Source organism: Somniosus microcephalus, chromosome 6, assembly GCF_052327205.1.
Source record: "Somniosus microcephalus isolate GS21.2 chromosome 6, FLI_Smic_1.0, whole genome shotgun sequence".
In the NCBI taxonomy this organism is placed as follows: Eukaryota; Metazoa; Chordata; class Chondrichthyes; order Squaliformes; family Somniosidae; genus Somniosus; species Somniosus microcephalus.
This window is the reverse complement of record NC_140992.1, coordinates 5,746,169-5,767,172: the sequence shown is the minus strand read 5'-3', so window position 1 is coordinate 5,767,172 and position 21,004 is coordinate 5,746,169. Positions and strand designations below refer to the sequence as shown.

The window sequence follows — 21,004 nt, the reverse complement described above, 5'->3', positions numbered from 1 at the left end:
TGAAGGGACATTCAGTGAACCTACTTTAGTCAGTGAAGTTAATTAACGAACCATACCAGGTCAGTGATTGGTTGGTGAGTATTTGTCTCTTTTTAAATTAAACTCTGTGGTTTATAGTTTCTAAGGTGTGATATTCTTCATCTAGTTTGTTTGTAAACCAGAGCCCTTAAATATATCATTTAGCTGTAAGGTAAATTCAATTCTGCAGTTTAGATTTTCTAGGGTCTCTCTGGTGCAGCGGGGACTTCTGCCATACAAGCACCCTAGAGTATATCTTTAATTGGTGGTATTGAATTAATTTAAATTAATTAAAGGGTAAGTCATGTCAGGACAGCCCAGCCCCATGTTATGCTCCACCTGCGCTATGTGGGAATTCGGGGACACTGCCGGTGTCCCTGACGACCATGTGTGCTGGAAATGTATCCAGCTGCAGCTACTAGCAGACTGCATTGAGGTGCTGGAGTTGCAGATGGATGAGTTTTGGAGCATTCGTGATGCTGAGAGGGTCGTGGATAGCACGTTTAGTGAGTTGGTCACACCGCAGGTAAGGGCTGCACAGGCAGAAGGGAAATGGCTGACCATCAGGCAGAGCAGTGGAAGCCGGCAGGTAGTGCAGGGGACCCATGTGGCCATCCCCCTCTCAAACAGGTATAACGATTTGGATACTGTTGAGGGGGATGACTTACCAGGGGAAAGCAGCAGCAGCCAACTTCCTGGCATTAAAATAAATGCCATCCAGCCTTGCCCTACTCCCTTGTGCCATTACATATTTGCTCTGCCTTCCAAGCTGACTTGTTTTTTCCTCTATATTTGGCTGTACATCACCCCCTATTATAGCTCCACTCTGTATCCCATCCCCCTGCCAAATTAGTTTAAACCACCCCCTCCCCAACTGTGCTAGCAAACGTCCCCGCAAGGATATTTGTCCCGTTCTGGTTCAGGTGCAACCCGTCCGACTTGTACAAGACCCACCTGCCCCAGAAGCAGACACAGTGATCCAGGAAACTAAAGCCCTCCCTCCTGCACCAACTCTTTAGCCACGCATTCATCTGCTCTATCCTCCTATTCCTATACTCCCTAGCACGTGGCACCAGGAGTAATCCGGAGATTACAACCTTTTAGGTCCTGCTCTTTAATCTGCTACCTAGCTCCCTATATTCTTGCTGCAGGACCTCATCCCTCCTCCTACCCATGTCGTTGGTCCCAATGTGAACCACGACCTCTGACTGTTCACCCTCCCCCTCAGAATGCCTTGCAGCCATTCAGTGACATCCTTGACCCTGGCACCAGGGAGGCAACAAACCATCCTGCAGTCATGTCTACGGCCACAGAAACGCCTATCTGTTCCCCTTACGATAGAATCCCCTACCACTATTGGTCTCCCACTCTTTTTCCTCCCTTCCTGAGCAGCAGAAGCAACCCCAATGAGGCCATATGGGTAGAACATAAAAACAAAAAGGGGGCAAGCACTTTGGTGGAAGTGTACTATAGGCCCCCAAACAGTGAAGGGGAGACAGAGGAATAGATATGTAGGCAAATCTCAGGGAAATGTGCAAATAATAGGGTAATAATAGTGGGGGATTTCAACTTCCCCAATTTTAACTGGGATAGTCAGAGTGTGAAAGGCTTGGAGGGTGCAGAATTCTTAAAGTGCATCCAGGAGATCTTTTTGAGCCAGCATGTAGAAAGTCCTACAAGAGAGGGGGCGGTACTGGACCTAATTTTAGGGAATGTTGCCGGGCAGGTGGTAGAAATGTTAGTAGGTGAGCACTTTGGTGAAACTGACCATAATTCGGTGAGATTTAAGGTAGTCATGGAAAAGGACAAGGATGGATCGGAAATAAAGGCTCTAAATTGGGGGAAGGCCGATTTTAATATGATAAGGCAGGATCTGGCCAATGTGGACTGGGATCAGCAACTTGTAGGAAAATCCACATCGGAGCAATGGGAGTCTTTCAGAAAGGAAATTGAGAGAGTACAATGGCAACATGTTCCCTTAAAGGTCAAGGGTGGGACCAACAAGCCCAGGGAACCTTGGATGTCAAGGGATATACGAGAATGGATTAGGAAAAAAAGGGGGGCTTTTGGCAGATACAAAGGACTAAAGACAGAGGAAGCCCTAGAGGAGTATAAAAAGTGCAGTTGGGATATTTAAAAAAAAATTAGGAGTGCGAGGAGGGGCCATGAAATAACACTGGTGAGCAAAATAAAGGAAAATCCTAAGGTGTTTTATAAGTATATTAAGGGAAGAGGATAACTAGGGAAAGAGTAGGGCCCATTAGGGACCAACGTGGCAATCTGTGTGTGGAGTCAGACGATGTAGGTGGGCTTTTAAATGAATTTTCTGCATCTGTGTTCACTATGGAGAAGGACGATGTAGACATAGAAATCGGGCAGGGGGACTGTGATATACTTGAACATATTAGCATCGAGAGGGAGGAGGTACTAGCGGTTGTAGCAGGCTTAAAAGTGGATAAATCGCCAGGCCCGGACGAGGTGTATCCCAGGCTGCTGTGTGAGGCAAAGGTGGAGATTGCAGGGGCTCTGACACAAATTTTCAGAACCTCTCTGCCCACAGGGGAGGTGCCTGAGGACTGGAGAACAGCTAACATAGTACCATTATTCAAGAAGGGTAGTAGGGATAAACCAGGGAATTACAGGCCAGTGAGCCTAACATCAGTGGTAGGGGATGGTTGGAAAAAATTCTGAGCGACAGAATTAGTCTCCACTTGGAGAGGCAAGGATTAATCAGGGATAGTCAGCATGGCTTTGTCAAGGGAAGATCATGTCTGACCAATTTGATTGAATTTTTCGAGGGGGTGACTAGGTGTGTGGATGAGGTTAGTGGAGTGGATGTGGTATATATGGATTTCAGTAAGGCTTTTGATAAAGTCCTGCATAGGAGACTGTTCAAGAAGGTAAGAGCCCATGGGATCCAGGGTGCCTTGGCACATTGGATCCAAAACTGCCTTAGTGGCAGAAGGCAGAGGGTGATGGTCGAAGGTTGTTTTTGTGACTGGAAGCCTGTGTCCAGTGGGGTACTGCAGGGATCGGTTCTAGGTCCCTTGCTGTTTGTGGTCTACATTAATGATTTGGATGTGAATGTAAAAGGTATGATCAGTAAGTTCGCAGATGACACGAAAATTGGAGGGGTGGTAAATAGCGAGGAGGGTAGCCTCAGTCTCCAGGACGATATAGATAGGTTGGTCAGATGGGTGGAACAGTGGCAAATGGAATTTAACCCTGAAAAGTGTGAGGTGATGCATTTTGGAGGGACTAACAAGACAAGGGAATACACAATGAATGGTAAGACCCTAGGAAAGACAAAGGATCAGAGGGACATTGGTGTGCATGTACATAGATCCCTGAAGGCAGCAGACAGGTGGATAAGGTGGTTAAAAAGGCATATGGGATACTTGCTTTCATTAGCCGAGGCATAGAATATAAGAGCAGGGAGGTTATGATGGAGCTGTACAAAACGCTGATTAGGCCACAGCTGGAATATTGTGTGCAGTTCTGGTCGCCACACTATAGAAAGGATGTGATTGCTTTGGAGAGGGTGCAGAGGAGATTCACCAGGATGTTACCTGGGCTGGAGCACTTCAGCTATGAAGAAAGACTGGACAGGCTGGGGTTGCTTTCCTTGGAGCAGAGAAGGCTGAGGGGGGACCTGATTGAGGTGTACAAAATTATGAGGGGCATAGATAGGGTAGATAGAAAGGAACGTTTTCCCTTAGTAGAGGGGTCAATAACAAGGGGTCATAGATTCAAGGTAAGGGGCAGGAGGCTTAGAGGGGATTTGAGGAAGAACTTTTTCACCCAGAGGGTGGTTGGAATCTGGAACTCACGGCCTGAAAGGGTGGTAGAGGCAGGAACCCTCACAACATTCAAGAAGCATTTTGATGAGCACTTGAAATGCCATAGCATACAAGGCTACGGACCAAATGCTGGAAAATGGGATTAGATTAGACAGGGCTTGATGGCCGGCACGGACGCGATGGGCCGAAGGGCCTCTTTCTGTGCTGTATAACTCTATGACTCTATGACTTTATGATTCTATGACTAGGTCAATATCGAAAGGAACCAATAAACGTAAAGCGTCAATGGTCTTTGGAGATGTTGCTTCTCCCACAATGATGGGCACTGATGGAAGTGCCGGGCACGTGTAGTTGGATTGCGTCCCATCCTCCTCGTTCATTAATTTGAGGACTCCGTTAAGCGTTTCAGAACGTACATAGCAGCTGTCAAAGATCTTATAGCTAGAGTTACATTGGGAAGCAGCTCTGGATTCCGGTTTATTTCTTCTAATGCGAAGATCATTGCTTGTACCAAACGCAGACCTCTTTGAAGGAGCCTATTAAAATACATGGACACATTGATTGTGAAAGCATGCTATCAGGATTCAACATTTTTAGGCGGGTCTTTTGCAGGACGCAGAGGTTGAGTTAAGATGTTGAAATAAAGTGAAAGTATTTGACAACCACGTTGTTCTATTGAAGTGTAGATTCGCTTACCAATTTTGTAAATCTGATTTTTGTCCTAATTAAACTATATTTCCATGTTCTGCGTATTTCTGTGACTGAATATATTTTGTTTCCATAGAGTTTACACAACAACTCAGGTAAAACTTCTATTATCCTTCCTGACTTTTCTCGGTTGATTTCTTTGAGTTTCAACCCTCAGATTTAGCGATAATCGTGTTGTGCGGTGTCGCATCTGCGGCCTGTTGTAGGCTCCCCTTGATATTCAGTTCAAGTGAAGTCAATGGAATTGAAAATGGGGCGGACAGTACAAAGGACGACAATTGGACACGGGCGTTTTGCAGTATTTCCAAGTCGAAATTCTATCTAATTTCAGAAAGGTTGCGATCTGCTTATTGAGTTCCTCTAACAAAGGATGTCCCCGGTCAGATCCAATTAAACAAAGTTAATAAAGGAATAATGGAAGCAAAGAGAGCAACAAGAAACAAACTGCAAATAGCAATTAAAGGACCAGGAGCGATGACAATACTAATTGTCTAAAAATAGCGGGCAAATCATTTAAAACAGAGATGAGGAAGAATTTCTTCACTCAAAGAGTGGTGAGCCTGTGGAATTCCCTGCCACAGAGGGCTGTGAAGGCTAATTCAATAAATATTTTCAAGAGAGAATTGGATATATTTCTGAAGGCTAAGGGGATTAAGGGTTACGGAGAAAAGGCGGGGACGGGGTACTGAACTGGTAAGATCAGCTATGATCTCAGACGAAGATCAGCCATGATCTCATTGAATGGCGGAGCAGGCTCGAAGGGCCGAATGGCCTACTCCTGTTCCTATCTCTATGTATCTATGTATCTATGTAATGTATTGGCCCAGGCGTACACAGCTTTCCAACATCCCCAAATCAACCCAGGAAATGTTAGAAATGCACATGAGCGCAGACAGCAACTGGAAAAAAAACTGGAAAAAGATAGGCTAATGATTCGGGCGGGAGCTTCCATCATTCTCCAACATCTACGAGTCCGATGATATTTTTAAAATTGCTGAAATATTTTATTTCACGAATTGTAACGTAGAATTCATCTTTAAGTATTGGTTTGCCTTTTTATTGCAGTCGGTAAAACTGTAGGATGCTCTGCTCTTGCTGTTTTGACAATGATGCCGAAAATCATTTGCCTGATTATAGTTCTTTTCACACACTCGACGTACATTCCACTCACTCTAATGCCCCCTCCAACCAGCACAATACTTTGGCAGGCATTGCACTATGGGACTTTAAATGTGATAATTAATGCGATTCAAGTATTGGGAGTTATTTGACAAACGAAACCTTTACCATATTCAGGGACACATTCTTATCCGCACTTCGATACTTTCTGATAATCTTACTTGCTCATAGCAACGACCTGGTGGAGGTTTCCAGTGAAACGTTTGTTCAGCTGCATCTGTTCTTAAATGCATTGGAAATAAACCACCCAGGACAATATCTTCATCTTGAGAAACTCCGGCATTGAACTTTTCCCGCAGTTTGCATGTAGGTTGAATTGCTGAACTCAACTCCCTGACTGAGAAGAGGAACAGAAGGCTCCAAATTGACAGAGGCTGCATTATAAAAGTCACACCACTTTCTCGAGAGCACTGGTGAAAATAATGCAAGTCTTTGCCTGAAAGTCTATTAATAAGCTCGCGAGTAAACCTGCACTGCAGGAGAGCAGCAATATTTGACAGTTATCATCGTCCCATCTGAATAAATCAAAGAGGTTTCAGCCTGCCTGTTTCAGCAGGTGTGATGTGAGATGATGATCAATGCTTGAGAATACTTCTACCTGTATTAACAACTTTAATCAGATTTAGTGTGATTGATATCAAGATTGATCATCCGGCAAGTATTCATAATTTATTGAGGGGATTCTGTGTATGCGCCATTTGCCAACAGTAATCAATTATACAGAAAGGATGTGACTGTTTGAGAGAACATTAATGGAAAAACGTGTGGATTAAACTTTATGCCAAATGGACGATTGAAACACAAGACTCATTTCTTTTAAAGTTGATCATTTTTTGGAGTGGGTACACAGGTGTTGGTTGTAGGTCACATGCAATATTCAGGCGGATTGGTTTGTGTGGCGTAGCTGTAAAGAATAATTGGCCTAATCTAGCGGCTTGGTTCTGCTGAGGCATTGGGAATTGTCAATTGCAGTTCACAGTTAACAGTAATGCTCCATTGGTATTCTATGCCATGATTGGGCCAGCCTTCAGACATTGGCTATTTTATAAAGAAAGAAAGAAGGAAAGAAAGAAAGAAAGAAAGAAAGAAAGAAAGAAAGAAAGAAAGAAAGAAACAAAGATAAAAAAACTAGCATTTCTCTCTCATCTTAGGCAGTTCCTCGTAACCGAAGATGACTTGCTTCCACACTAAAAGTGAGTTTACAGGTGACTGATGTGTCCAATGTGGGACCTACCGTCTCTGTCACAGGTGGGGCAGACGGTGGTTGAAGGGGCGGGTGGGTGGGGTGCTTAGGTTGACGTGCACCCCTTCCGCTATTTGGGCTTGGCTTATTTTTGCTCCTGGTGAAGAGACTCGAGGTGTTTGGCGCCTTCCCGGAGGCTCCTCCTCCACTTTGAGTGGTCTTGGGCCAGGAATCCCCAGGTGTCGGTGGGGGTGATGCACTTTTTAAAGGATGCTTTGAGGGTGTCCTTGAAGACTTTCCTCTGCCCAACTGGGGCTCTCTTGCCATGTCGGTGCTCCGAATAGAGGCTTGTTTTGGAAGTCTCATATCGGGCATGCCGACGATGTGGCTCGCCCATTGGAGCTGATTGAGCGTGATCAAAGCTTCGATGCTGGGGATGTTGGCCTGAGTGAAAACACTGATGTTGGTCCACCTATACTGCCAATGGATATGCAGGATTTTGCGGTGGCAGCTTTGGTGGTATCTCTCCAGTGGTTTGAGTTGCCTGCTGTACATTGTACATGTCTCTGAAGCATACAGGAGGGCGGGTATCACTACTCTGTAGACCATGAGCTTAGTGCCGGGTTGAGAAACTGGTCTTCAAACACTCTCTCCATCTGGTGACCGAAGGCTGCACTGACACATTGAATGCGGTGTTGGACTTCATCATCGACATCTGCCCTTGTTGACAGTAGGCTCCTGAAGTATGGAAAGTGGTCCACGTTGTTCAAGGCTTCATCGTGGATTTTGATAATCGGGGAGCAGTACTGTGTGGCGGGGTAGGTTGGTAGAGGACCTTTGTCTTACAGGTGTTTAGCAGAAGGCCCATGCTCTTGTACACTTCGGCAAAAGTGTTAACGATGGTTTGGAGTTCGATCTGAGAGTGTGTGCAGATGCAAACTTCGTCTGCATACTGTAATTCGATGACAAAGGATGGGCCGACCTTGGATGTGGACTGTGTTGTATCCGTGTGTTAATAGAGACACTGAAGGCAGGAGTTGGTTTCACAGGTGTTTACTGAACAAAGTCTGGAGGTGAACTAACAACAGAAAATGCTGGAAAAACTCAGCAAGTCAGGCAACATCCGTGGAGAGAAATTTGAGTTGACGTTTCGGGTTTGACCCTTCTTCAAAAGGTGAACTAACTGATACAACACAATATACAGGCTTATATATCCCGAGTGGCCATTACCGGCATTACAGTACACAGGGGGCTCTTAAAGGCACATACACTACAATTCCTCCCCTTTTAGCCAACCAGTACATAATATTTTAAGTAATCATTAATTACATGTTACAAGAACAATAATCTACACATTGCTGCAGTTAATCAATTATAAGTCAGTCTCCCTGGAGGCTTCCTGACTCGGTCCGGATAATGCCTCGGTGGTGTAGTAGTTTCTGGTGGTATAGTAGGTTCTTTTGGCAAGGCTGATTCGGCTTGAATGCCAGTGTCGGGTTCATCTGGTTCCAGTATCACCGGATCGGAGGTAGATACTATGGGTATCTGTACTTCATCATTAGGCGTATAGAGTTGTGGTGTAGGTTGTCCCTTTTCGGATGACTCTATGATCTGGTCAGCATGGCGCCTTATTATGCTTTCTCCAATGTCCACGGTATACATCAGCGGTCCTAATCATGTGCAAATAGTTCCAGGCTGCCATTTCTCGGTACGGTAGTTCCGGGCCAAAACTTGTTGACCGATCTGGAAGGTTCTAGTTGGCCTTTCATTCATGCCTTGAAATTGCCGGTTCTCCACGTCCCTTCTGATGTTTGGCTTGATCAAATCCAGCCGGCATCTTAGGCTTCTATTGAAGAACATCATGGCGGGAGTTTGGTTTGTAACCATTTGTGTTGCATTCCTGTATGCAAACAAGAAGTTATCTACCTTATGCTGAAGTTTTATGTCTTCATTACCCATGGCCGTTATGGCCTTCTGGAAGGTCTGGACAAACCTTTCAGCCAATCCATTGGTGGCGGGATGGTATGGGGCGGACGTGTAGTGCTTAACCCCATTGTTTTTTAAGAACTTCCTGAATTCTTCGGACACAAATTGCGGTCCATTATCAGAACAGATCTGTTCAGCAGCCCATTCCTGGCAAATATGGTCCTTAATACTGTGATGGTTCTTTCCGTGGTGGTGGAGGACATCTTTATTACCTCTGGCCACTTGGAGTGTGCATCAACCGCGATTAAGAACATTGAGTCCATAAATGGACCAGCAAAGTCGATGTGTACCCTTTGCCATGGAGATGAGGGCAACTCCCATGGATGTAGAGGGGCTTGTGGTGGAGCGTTTTGGACCTTCTGGCATCCTAGGCAGCTCTTGGTCATTTCTGCGATGTCTCCATCGATACCTGGCCACCATACAAACGCCCTGGCTATGTTATTCATTTTCACTCCACCCAGATGTCCCTCGTGAAGCTCCTTTAGCACTTTATCCTGGAGTTTGGGTGGAATCACCACTCTGGATCCACACAGCAAGGTTCCTCGGCACACTGACAGCTGTTCTCTTTGCGAGAATGCTGGCAACAGTGGTTCGCCATGTGCTGGCCATCCCTTCACTGTTAAATCGTAGACTCGTGAGAGAGTCGCGTCATTTCTCGTTTCCCTTTCAATGGCAGAATTTGTTACTGGTAGACATTCTACTATGGTAGAGTGGAACATCTCCACTAGGTCTACTGTAGGTGCCTCTTCTGCCGTTGGCAACGGTAGGCACGATAAACCGTCAGCATTCCCATGCTGTTTTGATCCTTTGTTTTCTATGTCATATTGGTGTGCCCCTAGAAAAAGGGACCACCTCTGTAGCCTTTGCGCTGTCATAATTGGAACACCCTTTTTAGGGTTGAATATGGAGATGAGGGGTTGATGGTCAGTCAACAAGGTAAATTTTTGTCCGTGTCGGTAATGGTTGAATTTCTTCACTCCCCATGCCAGGCTGAGTGCTTCCCTGTCGATTTGGGCATAGTTACGCTCAGCTGAGTTCAATGAGCGTGACGCAAAAGCTATCAGCCATTCCGAGCCATCAGGGAATCTATGCGATAATACCACTCCTATGCCGTAAGGGGATCCATCGCACGCCAGTCTGATTGGCAGTGATGGGTTGTAATGAGCCAAAACTTCCTTGGGCGTGATTAAGTCTTTGCATTTATGGAAGGCACGTTTACAGTCTTCGCTCCATTTCCAAATTACTCCTGTTTGTAGCAGTTCATTAAGAGGGTGCAGAAGAGTTGATAAGTTCGATAAAAATTAATGATAGTAATTTATCAATCCCAGGAACGACCTTAATTGTGAAACATTTTGAGGTGCTGGGGCTTTTATGACCGCTTCAATTTTTTCAGGTAACTTATGCAACCCTTCCTTATTAATTATGTGGCCACAATATGATATTTGTTTCTGGAAAAATTCGCACTTGGGGCGATTTGTTCGTAGGCCCCGTTCTCTCAGCCTAGTGAGCACCTGCTCCAAATTGGCAAGGTGCTCGTTGTCGTTTTCTCCTGTTACAAGGCTGTCGTCTAGGTAGCATTGAGTTCCCGGAATCCCTTGGAGGACTTCCTCCATAGCTCTTTGCCAGATAGCTGGAGCTGATGCTACTCCGAAAACCATTCGATTGTACTGGTACAGGCCTTTGTGTGTATTTATCGTGAGATACTTTCTAGAGGCCTCTTCAACCTCCATCTGTAGATATGCCTGTGCCAAGTCAATTTTGGTGAAACGCTTCCCTCCAGATATTGAGGCGAAGATATCTTCTATCCTCGGAAGAGGATACTGTACCGTGTGAAGGACCAGGTTTACAGTCACCTTGAAGTCTCCACAGATGCGAATTTTTCTCTGTTCTTCAGATTTATCATTATTCAACGTTTTCTTCATGACCGGGACGATGGGTGTTGCCCACTCACTCCAATCTATCTTGGATAATACGCCTGCCTTTTCCAAATTCTCCAGCTCTGCCTCGACTGCTGGACGAATTGCGTATGGCACCGGCCTTGCCTTAAAAACTTGGGAATTGCCGCATCTTCCACTTTTATTGAGGCGGTGATGGCTTTCAAGGTTCCTAGTTTCTCTTGAAACACTTCCTTGGCGTTGGCCAAGATGTCTTTTAATCGTTCAGGTATGACGTCATCCTCATTTTTTTTCTTACTGGTCACCGTCAGTGCCTGAATGGAGTGCCAGTCTAAACGTATCTTCCTGATCCATTCACGTCCCAACAGCGGTGGACCACCATCTTGTAGAACGTATAAATACAACTTCTGTATTTCCTTGCCGTTGTATACAACAGGCACCCTTATTTTTCCTTTGGGGTATACTTTCTGCCCTGTATATGTTTTCAAGATAATGGATGTGTCTTTTAAAGACATATGCGGAAATAGCCGCTCGTAATCCCATCGATTTATGACGGTCAGAGCTGATCCTGTATCTAGCTCCATTTTAACAAGGGGCCCTGCTATCGTGAGGGTAACCCAAATGGTCTGGTAATCTTCTTTGGCAATTACATTATGTAATTTGAGACAGCTTAGTCTCTTGTTTCCGGAGTCGCTATTGCTCTTCTGGTCTTCGGAGCTACTGTCCGTCATCATTTGTACCTTTCTGTACTTTACTTTATTGATTTTTTTTTTCCTGTCCGTGGATTTTTTTTGTCCAGATCGGCATACCCGTGCAATGTGTCCAATCTTTCCGCATTGCCTGCATGCTTTGTCCTTGAACCAGCAGTCCCTCTGGTCATGGGTGGATCTGCCACAGCGATAACATCTCTCGAAACCCTGTGTCATTTCATGGGTGCCGAAGTCCTGTGTCTTTTGCTGTATCTCTGCAGCTCCTCTTGCGGCTGCTTCATATGATACAGCCATACTGAAAGCCTTGTCCAGTGTCAAATCTTTCTCAGAAAGCAGCCTTTTCTGTGTTCCTTCACTTAGGAGACCGCAGACGAATTTGTCTCGAAGAGAATCTGCCAGTCCTGCCCCGAATTGGCAGTGCTTTGATAGCTTTCTTAATTCGGTGAGGTAATCAGCGTTACTTTCATTCTTGTGCTGATTCCTCTTGAAGAATTTGAACCATTCCACTATCAGCAGCGGTGTTGGGTTTAAGTGCTCCTGTAGGGTATCAACAATTTCCTTAAAATTCTTGTCCTTTGGTTTGGCTGGAGTGATTAAGTTTCGTAACAGCCCGTATGTCTTTGCGCCCATTAGATTTAGAAGTACTGACGTCTTTTTATCATTTTCTATTCCATTTGCTGTGCAATATACCTCCACTCTTTCCACATATGTGGTCCAATCCTCTATATCGTTATCAAAAGCATCAATATTGCCAGCCTTAGGCATCCTGGAAAAAAATGTCGCTTCCCGCGCTTTTCTTTCTTTCCTGCAGAAAAGATATGGCACTTCCCGCGCTTTCCTGCCACTGCTGCTAGGTTCGAACGCCGGCCGTCTCCCGCGTGCTCCCCCCCGTCTGTTTTTGCTTGCCTCCGCCTTCGCTGCTTGGCCTCGCCGCAGAGCCAGCCAATGGAGCCCCAGCTCGCCCAGGAAGGATTATTGCAGTACCTGCCACCAGCTCGGCTAGCTGGTGAAACCACAGTTTTGTTTTTCTTGCTTTTCTTCGACTTTGGACGTCTGAGGAATCGATGTCTTTGAGGTGCTGCCGAATTGCAGGTAAGTCAGTTTCCAATTCATCACCACTGTTGTATCCGTGTGTTAATAGAGACACTGAAGGCAGGAGTTAGTTTCACAGGTGTTTACTGAACAAAGTCTGGAGGTGAACTAACTGATACAACACAATATACAGGCTTATATAGCCCGAGTGGCCATTACCGGCATTACAATACACAGGGGGCTCTTAAAGGCACATACACTACAGACTGGAGGAGATGGAATTTGAACAGTCTCCGGTTTGTTCTGTAGATTAGCTCCACTCCAGAGAGGAGCTTACTGAGGGTGATTTCTACAGCGCCTATCACGGCCTCAGGATGTCCCAAAGCGCTATACAGCCTAGGATGCACTTTTGATGTGTATTCGTTGTTGTAAAGTGGGAAAATGTTTTCTCTTCCTGGAAGCTGGTTTCGGTACTGTCGACAGAGAAAGTGGGGTTGAAAATTGCAGCACCCCAGGAAGGGGTTCAGACACTCCAACTCATAGCTGCCCAGTTCATGGCCGATGCTAAATAGGACACCTTCCGATGGCCATCTATCCCATAATGTTTCACAGATATGTTGACATTGGGAGCTTGTGCGAATGATTTCCACAGCTGGGGACTGGAGGATTTTCTTGAAATTGTTAATCACCAGTGTGATAAAGTTACAGGATATTGTGGCCTAGAAATTCAGTCGCGTTTGCGCCCACTTATTGGCTATAAAGTGGTTTGCGCCGGAAGTTTTTTAGCGCCCGAAATTGAGTTGGTCCCTAACATCGGCGTTAGCCGGTAGCGCTGCGCCGGCACTGATGATGTCATCGGTCTGCGCAGCGCCCCGGTTCCAATGGTAATCCGTCCCGATGGCCAAATTCAGTTGCGGCCGCCTCGCCCATCGCGGCCGCAAACAGCATTTGCAAAACGGTGCCTTACAGCTCCGAGAGGCCGGCGCATAAAGGTGGAGGGGTGGCCGGCCGCTTTCCCGGCGGCCGCCTGGCCGCACCTCCCTCCCCGGACTCCTGCACCACCCCCCCCCGCGGCATTGGTGTGTGACTCCCGCGAGCCCGGCACTTCTCCGTGGTGCCGGGCTCATTTGACGGGGGAATCCAGCGGCGATCTCACGGCTGCAGGCAGCTCCTCCTTAAGAGAAGGAGGAAGCCTGCAGTACCCCAGCCTGCCGCACCGCATCGGTTGCCGCAGCGGCAGCTGGGCGCCGGAAACCAACATTCTTCGCCCCAAACGAGGCGGCCAAACCCTCCAATAGCGCCCGCCTCCGTCTTGGGGCGGCGCTACTGAATTTCAGGCGGGTGCTAGGGGAATCCGGCCCAGCGCTAAATTTCGGGCACTAAAGACCTGGCGCGGCGATACCGAATTTTTAGCCCAGGATATTTATGATTAGATGTTCGATCCACTGCTAAATCAATAATGTTCCTAGACGTTGAGGTCAGTGTTCATGGTTTATTAAGCATACAGTACACATCCTTAGTAATTAACATACACTTAACAGTCAGTACTTGGCATGGTTAGTTTGAGGACTCAAACACCTTAAACGTTGGAGCTCGGAATACAGAATGACCAGGCTTTTTATCGAATCCACAATATCTGTTAGAACTGCCACATTTTATACATTTCCCTCTCACCCTTTAGGTGTCACTGCATTACATGATCATACAGAAATTAAACTGCAACTCCATATTAGGGTAATTTAATTGAAATTATGCGTTATCAATTAATTTAGTTAATAATCTGGCCTGGTTTCTTAATGAGCTCTTTTCCCATTGGGCCAACGAAGTCGGTATAACTCCCTTACTTTGTTAATTTATGAACAGTTACACTCTTGTTCTATATATTGCTATTCTACCAAGTGAAACATATAATTATATATTTAAATGCATTTCTGTGTAATTGATTCCAATAAAAAGTGACGTATGCCCAGACTTTGCGGAAATAACCGTTTCCCCACACTGTCATCAGGTAATTCAGTGTGCAATGGCGCATCTTTAATTAAGCCTCTCTTTACTTCACCCTGAAACTGACCATATCTGCAGGGCCATCCCTGGTAAAATAGCCCAGTGATACTTTAAATTGACTTACACATTCCTGCTTAACAATCAAAGGCTGAAGATTAACTTTACTAAAATATAAACATAAATCAATAGTAGCATAACATTAGTAGACTTCAGGAGCGTCGCATTAAACTTTTGCGTATAGAGTTAATTTTCTACTTTGGCTCCTAGGTAGTAATCTGGTGGAATGCAGGGTCCGACCTAGTCAAGAACCTGACCGAGTTGATTTCCATTCAATTGCACGGTTGTTTAGCGAAGCGCAGTGGACAATACGACATCCATGGTAGCCCCAAATAAACAGCTGCAATGTCATCTATATCTGCATGGTTGCAGGACAATCATGCGCACAATAGAGAGAGGAAGCTAAAAACTGGAGAGGTCACCAACAGCTTACCCTTAACATAATGCGCCACCATTCCATAGAGAAGAATTTGGCCTCCTCACAAAACGGGGTTAACTGCTAAATATGGTAGATTACGCCCTTTTGATGCGGGGGGAAGGGGCTCCTCCAGAGTTAGCCGGAATCTGGGAAAACCCACGTCGAATGCCAATGTAAATGGGGCAGAAAATGAACCCAAGCCAATACCAGTTTTTCACATTCTCTGCATGATGCACGCGCTTGCACTGCCGATGTATGTGTAGTGAAATTTCAGGCCTTAGCTTTGAAGAAGTCATGCGTTGCTCATTATAAGCAGAACAGTTATGTCCAGTTTTAAGTTGCAGCTTTTGAATTTCAAAAATACCAGATTTAAATCGACATTCATCTACTAAGTTGGTAGCCTACAATGGCATAACAATAATCTTCAAGGATACTCTGATATATTTTTTGACCCACTGGTTCTATTGACTATAAACAACCTGGGCACAAAAGTGAATGTCACGATTGTTTCTGTGAATTCGAAATTAAGGTAATAGTTCAGAATCAAACGCATTTTCTAAATGTAAGTTACAAGAGCACAAGAACATAACAATTAGAAGCAGGAATAGGCCATACAGCCCATCGAGCCTGCTCCGACATTTAGTAAGATCGTGGCTGATCTCCGACCTCAACTGAACTTTCCTGCCCTAGCCCCATATCCGTTAATGCCTCTGGAGTCCAAAAATCTGTATATCTCAGCCTTCAATCTACTCAGCGACTGAACATCCAAAGCAGGTTTTGGCGGAGAATTTCAAAGATTCACAATACCCTGAGTGAAGAAATTCCTCCTCATCTCAGTCTTAAATGGCCAGCCCCTTATCCTGAGACTCCTAGTTCTAGACTCTCGATCCAGGGGAAACAATCACTCAGCATCTACCCTGTCAAACCCTTAGAATCTTATGTGTTTCAATTATATCACCTCTCATTCTTCTAAACTCCAGATGGTATAGGTCCAATCTACACAATCTCTATTCATAAGACTCATCCCAGGGATCAATCTAGTGAACCTTCGTTGTACCACCTTGAAGGCAAGTATTTCCTTCCTTAACTAAGGAGACCAAAACTGTGAACAGTCCTCCAGGTGTGGTCTCACCACAGCCCTATACAACTCTAGCAAGACTAACTTACTCTTATACGCTAACTCGCTGGCAATAAATGCCAACATGCCATTTGCCTTACTAATAACTTTCTCTACCTGCATGCTAACTCTCTATGTTTCTTGTACTAGGACAAACAATCACTCTGAACACCGACATTTAATAGTTTCTCACCATGTAAAAAATATTCTATTTTTCCATTCTTCCTACCAAAGAGAATAACCTCATATTACCTCACATTACACTCAATCTGCCATCTTATATTCCACTCACTTAACTTGTCTATAACCCTTTGCAGGCCCTTTGCATCCTCCTCACACCTTACTTTTCCACCTAGCTTTGTATCATCAGCAAATTTGGATGCAATGCACTCAGCCCCTTCATCTAAGTCTTTCAGATAGATTGTTAATAGCTGAGGCCCAAGCACTGATCTTTGCAGCGCCCCACTAGCTACAGCCGCCCATCTGAAAATGACCCGTTTAGTGAAACAAAACTACATTAATGAAACTATAGACTAGCAAACAAGGCAAGGGAATACGCAATGAATGGTAGGACCCTAGGAAGGAAAGAGGATCAGAGGGACCTTGGTGTTCATGTACATAGATCCCTGAAGACAGCAGGACAGGTAGATAAGGTGGTTAAAAATGCATATGGGATTCTTGCCTTCATTAGCCGAGGCATAGAATTTAAGAGCAGGGAGGTTATGATGGAGCTGTACAAAGCGCTAGTTAGGCCATAGCTGGAATACTGTATGCATTTCTGGTCGCCACACTAAAGGAGGGATGTGATTGCATTGGAGAGGGTGCAGAGGAGATTCACCAGGATGTTACCTGGGCTGGAGCAGTTCAGCTATGAAGAGAGACTGGACAGGCTGGGGTTGTTTGCCTTAGAGCAGAGAAGGCTGAGAGAGGACCTGATTGAGGTGTACAAAATTATGAGGGGCATAGATAGGGTTGATGGAAAGGAACTGTTCCCCTTAGTAGAGGGGTCAATAACCAGGGGTCATAGTTTCAAGGTAAGGGGCAGGAGTTTTAGAGGGGATTTGAGGCAAAGCTTTTTCCACCCAGATGGTGGTTGGAATCTGGAACTCACTGACTGAAAGGGTGGTAGAGGCAGGAACCCTCACAACATTCAAGAAGCATTGAGATGAGCACTTGAAACGCCATAGCATACAAAGCTACGCACCAAGTGCTGGAAAATAGGATTAGAATAGACAGGGCTTGATGGCCGGCATGGACATGATGGGCTGAAGGGCCTTTTCCTGTGCTGTGTAACTCTATGACTCTATGGCCTAGAAATTGGGTATAGCCCCGCTTGGGGCGTTAGAATTGGCACTGCGCAAATTTTATAGCCAGATGCAACTTATCGCCACCTCACGCCATATTGGGTTGCAGCGCCCCTAAAGTTGATTGCGGCGCAGAATCAGGCATTACACGGGACTCCTAAGGCGCTAACCTAGCGGCGCTACTCAATATCAGGGCGGGCGGGCGCAGCGCAGGTGCTGTCAATAATCGATGACCACGAGACTTTCAGGCGCCGGCCAGCTCTTAAAGGGGTTGGTCAGTAAGGATCAGCAGCCACACTCTGCACCTTGTAGGCCTCAAATTCGGCGCTGGGCATTCTGTGGCGTTACAAACTTTGAGAAGATGGAGAGGGTGAGGCAGAGAGCAGAACGCTTTACCAGTGGAGCATTGGATGCTTTGGTAGGCGCAGTGGAGCGCCGGCGAGCTGTGCTGTACCCTGACAATGGCAGGAGGCCTAATCAGAAGGAATACCGCAGAGCTTGGAGGGAAGTTTCTCAAAAGGTCAACTCCAACAGCGTGGTGACCAGGAGCCCTGTGCAATGCAGGAAGAAATTCAATGACCTCACTCGGGTTGTTGGGGTGAGTGGTGTTTCGGCAATCTTCTTCATCCCTCCATCTGCACCTGACTTTATGGCCAGAGGGTGTGCGATGCCCCATTGGCCATCTGTCAACAAGCACCCATGGCCCATTCTGGGATCATACATGCACATTAATCTCAGGGCATCATGCAAGGGCTAGTCCACCATGGGGGGCATAAGATGACAACTCAGGGCATGATGTAAGGGCTATTCCGCCATGGGGGGCATGAGATGACAGCTCAGAGTATCATGTAAGGGCTATTCCACCATGGAGGGCATGAGATGACAACTCAGGGCATGATGTAAGGGCTATTCCACCATGCTGGGCATGAGAGGACAGCTCAGGGCATCATGTAAGGGCTATTCCACCATGGGGGGCATGAGATGACAACTCAGGGCATGATGTAAGGGCTATTCCACCATGGGGGGCATGAGATGACTGCTCAGGGCATCATGTAAGGGCTATTCTACCATGGGGGGCATGAGATGACAGTTCAGGGCATCATGTTTCATCACTTCCCGTCCTTTCTCATGCATGCCAAGCTGGCCAGGAACCGTAAAGAGCAGCTTCAGACCAGAGGAGGACGTCCTCACCTCGAGACCCTCACGGGCCTCGAGGAGAGAGTTCACCAGATTGTTGGAGGCCAGATTACTGGACCTGTCACCACTGGAGCTGCCGACCCCATTGTGCACAGCGATGGTAAGGTCATCACCTTTTTGATCTGTCTCCTTCCACTTGTTCCCCCCACCAGCATGCTTTTCACTTTGGACCCATGTCATAGCATTGCAGCAATCTTGCATCCCTTGCTGCCACCCTGTCCTTGCGCTAAAGCCACTCTTCAACCTCCCTGCTTTCAGATGCTGCATCACCAGCTCGGGAGACTGCCCCTCAAGCTGCCAGTGCCACTGACTCTGGAGGCAACCAGCAGGAGGAAGCCAGAACATCCGTGCCAGCCTCAGGCGAGCCAGCCCATCTGGAGGCTGGGGATAGTACTTCCCTGGAGGGGAGCGGGGGGGGTGGCTCTGATGAGGAACCAGTTCCAGGAACCAGCGGGCTGCAACAAAGCAAGGGGGTAGGGAAGATTGGGGGCAAGCGTCTCCCCGGAGGGCGAGTCAGGCCATGATGACTGCTGCACAGAGCGCGGAAGAGGTGCTGTCCCTCGCTGAAATGAGCGCCCAGGCTCGGCTCAGGCACACTGAGCTGATGGCTGCATTGGCAAGGATGCCTGAATCCGTCGAGACACTGGCAAGGAGTGTCCAAGACTTTGGGGGAGCACAGGCAAGGAGTGCGCAGGACTCTGGGGCAGCACTGGAAAGGGCTGTCCAGGACTTTGGAGCATCACTGGAAAGGACTGTCCACGGCTTCGGGTCAGCCCTGGAAAGGACTGTCCTGGGCTTCACCGAAGCAGTGGAAAGGACTGTCCCGGCCTTCAGCGAAGCACTGGAAAGGACTGTCCAGGGCTTTAGCGAAGCAGTGGCACCTGCCATGCAAGTGCTGAGTGCTGCCACGCAGTCACTCGCTGGCCTCATGCAGATGCAGATTGATGCCACGCGAGCACTGACTGCTGCCACCCTCGATGGATCAGGCAGGATTAGCCGGGGCCCTTGCAGCACCACAGCAAGTCGTCAATCTGTGGACCAGCCGATTGGGGTGCATGCTGCGGTGCTGCCCCGTCAGAGTGCCAGTGTGTCGGCTGACCACAGAGCAGGTGTCCACTCTCAGGATGTCAGCATTCCTGATGCCACTGCTGGGGCGTCTCCACTGCAGCTGCCACCACCTGCAGGACAGACTGATTCCACCCATGCACAGTTGGAGCAGTCAGCATCCAGGCCCTCCAAGCCCAGAGTTCGTCCACGCCATCCCTCAGGGGCTTCTGCACTTTTGGACACTCAGCAGGCGTCCCCCAGCCTTGATGCAGCCACTGGGGTGCAATTACGGAGAAGCTGCAGCGAGGGAAGGGGCCGATCTCGTAAGAGAAGTAGATCACCATCAAGGGGTCAAGAGTAGAGGGAGCTGCTGAGATACCTTACTTGTAGAATTCAAGGCCGTATACACCTGCTGTGAATGTTCGTAATGTTTTGGGTAGTCTGGCGGGTTTGCGAGACAGTTATGTGTTATTTCGTTAGATATGCTTTCGGTTGCCATTGCTTTGCCACGTTGGAAGGAAGCACATTATTGAAAATAAAGAAAAGGTTTTATTTACAATGGCCATCTATACTATTTACAATCATTCGGGCCTTCATAGGCCTTGGGTGACCCGGACGGTCCTCTCCCAATGATACCAAGCATTCCGTCAGTGGGGCCTAGAACCGACCCCTTATGAGCCTCTGACGGACGGCCCTTCCAGCTTCTGGAGCCCTCCCATCTCCCTCCTCCTCCTCCTCCTCCACCTCCTCCTCCGCCTCCTCCTCCACCTCCTCCGCCTCTGCTGGTCCTTCAAGGTCGGCTGGAATTGGCTGGGTGCGTTGGAAGGCAAGGTTGTATAGCATGCAGCAGAGAACGACGACGTGGGCGACTCGCTCCGGCGAGTACTGCAGGGCGCCCCCCGAATGGTCACGACAGCGGAACCGCTGCTTGAACACACCGATTGTGTGCTCAACTATGTTCCGCGTCACCTGATGGCTGACATTGTATTGCTCCTCTGCCGGGGTGCTGGGCGAACGGAGCGGGGTCATAAGCCAGGGGCACAGAGGATAGCCCTTGTCTCCGAGAAGCCAGCCTCGTGGGTGCGCCAGAGCCTCGAAAAGGTCTGCCACTGAGGTCTGACACAGGATGAAAGCGTTGTGGCTGCTGCCAGGGTATTGTGCATTGACTGCGAGGGTCAGCTGCCAGTCATCACAGACCAGCTGTACATTGAGGGAGTGGAAGTCCTTGCGGTTGCAGAACTCCTCGGGATTCTGTACAGATGCGCGCAAAGCCACGTGCGTACAATCAATGGCGCCCTGCACCATGGGGAAGTGAGCTATTGCCGCAAAGCCCTGTGCGCGCTCCCGCT

At 47.3% G+C, this 21,004-nt stretch overlaps 1 protein-coding gene across 1 annotated transcript in view; it reads right to left on the bottom strand.

The window, feature by feature from the left end:
* Positions 1 to 4,048: 4,048 nt before the first annotated feature.
* LOC147115396 (vomeronasal type-2 receptor 1-like) overlaps positions 4,049 to 21,004 on the bottom strand; it is a 41,284-nt gene continuing 24,328 nt past the window's right edge. Inside the window, exons 8-10 of the mRNA XM_085989573.1 lie at positions 15,198 to 15,391; positions 14,583 to 14,679; positions 4,049 to 4,354 (exon numbers count right to left, since the gene is read on the bottom strand). Coding sequence (XP_085845699.1) covers positions 4,049 to 4,354; positions 14,583 to 14,679; positions 15,198 to 15,391 — 597 coding nt within the window. The remainder of the gene's footprint in view (positions 4,355 to 14,582; positions 14,680 to 15,197; positions 15,392 to 21,004) is intronic.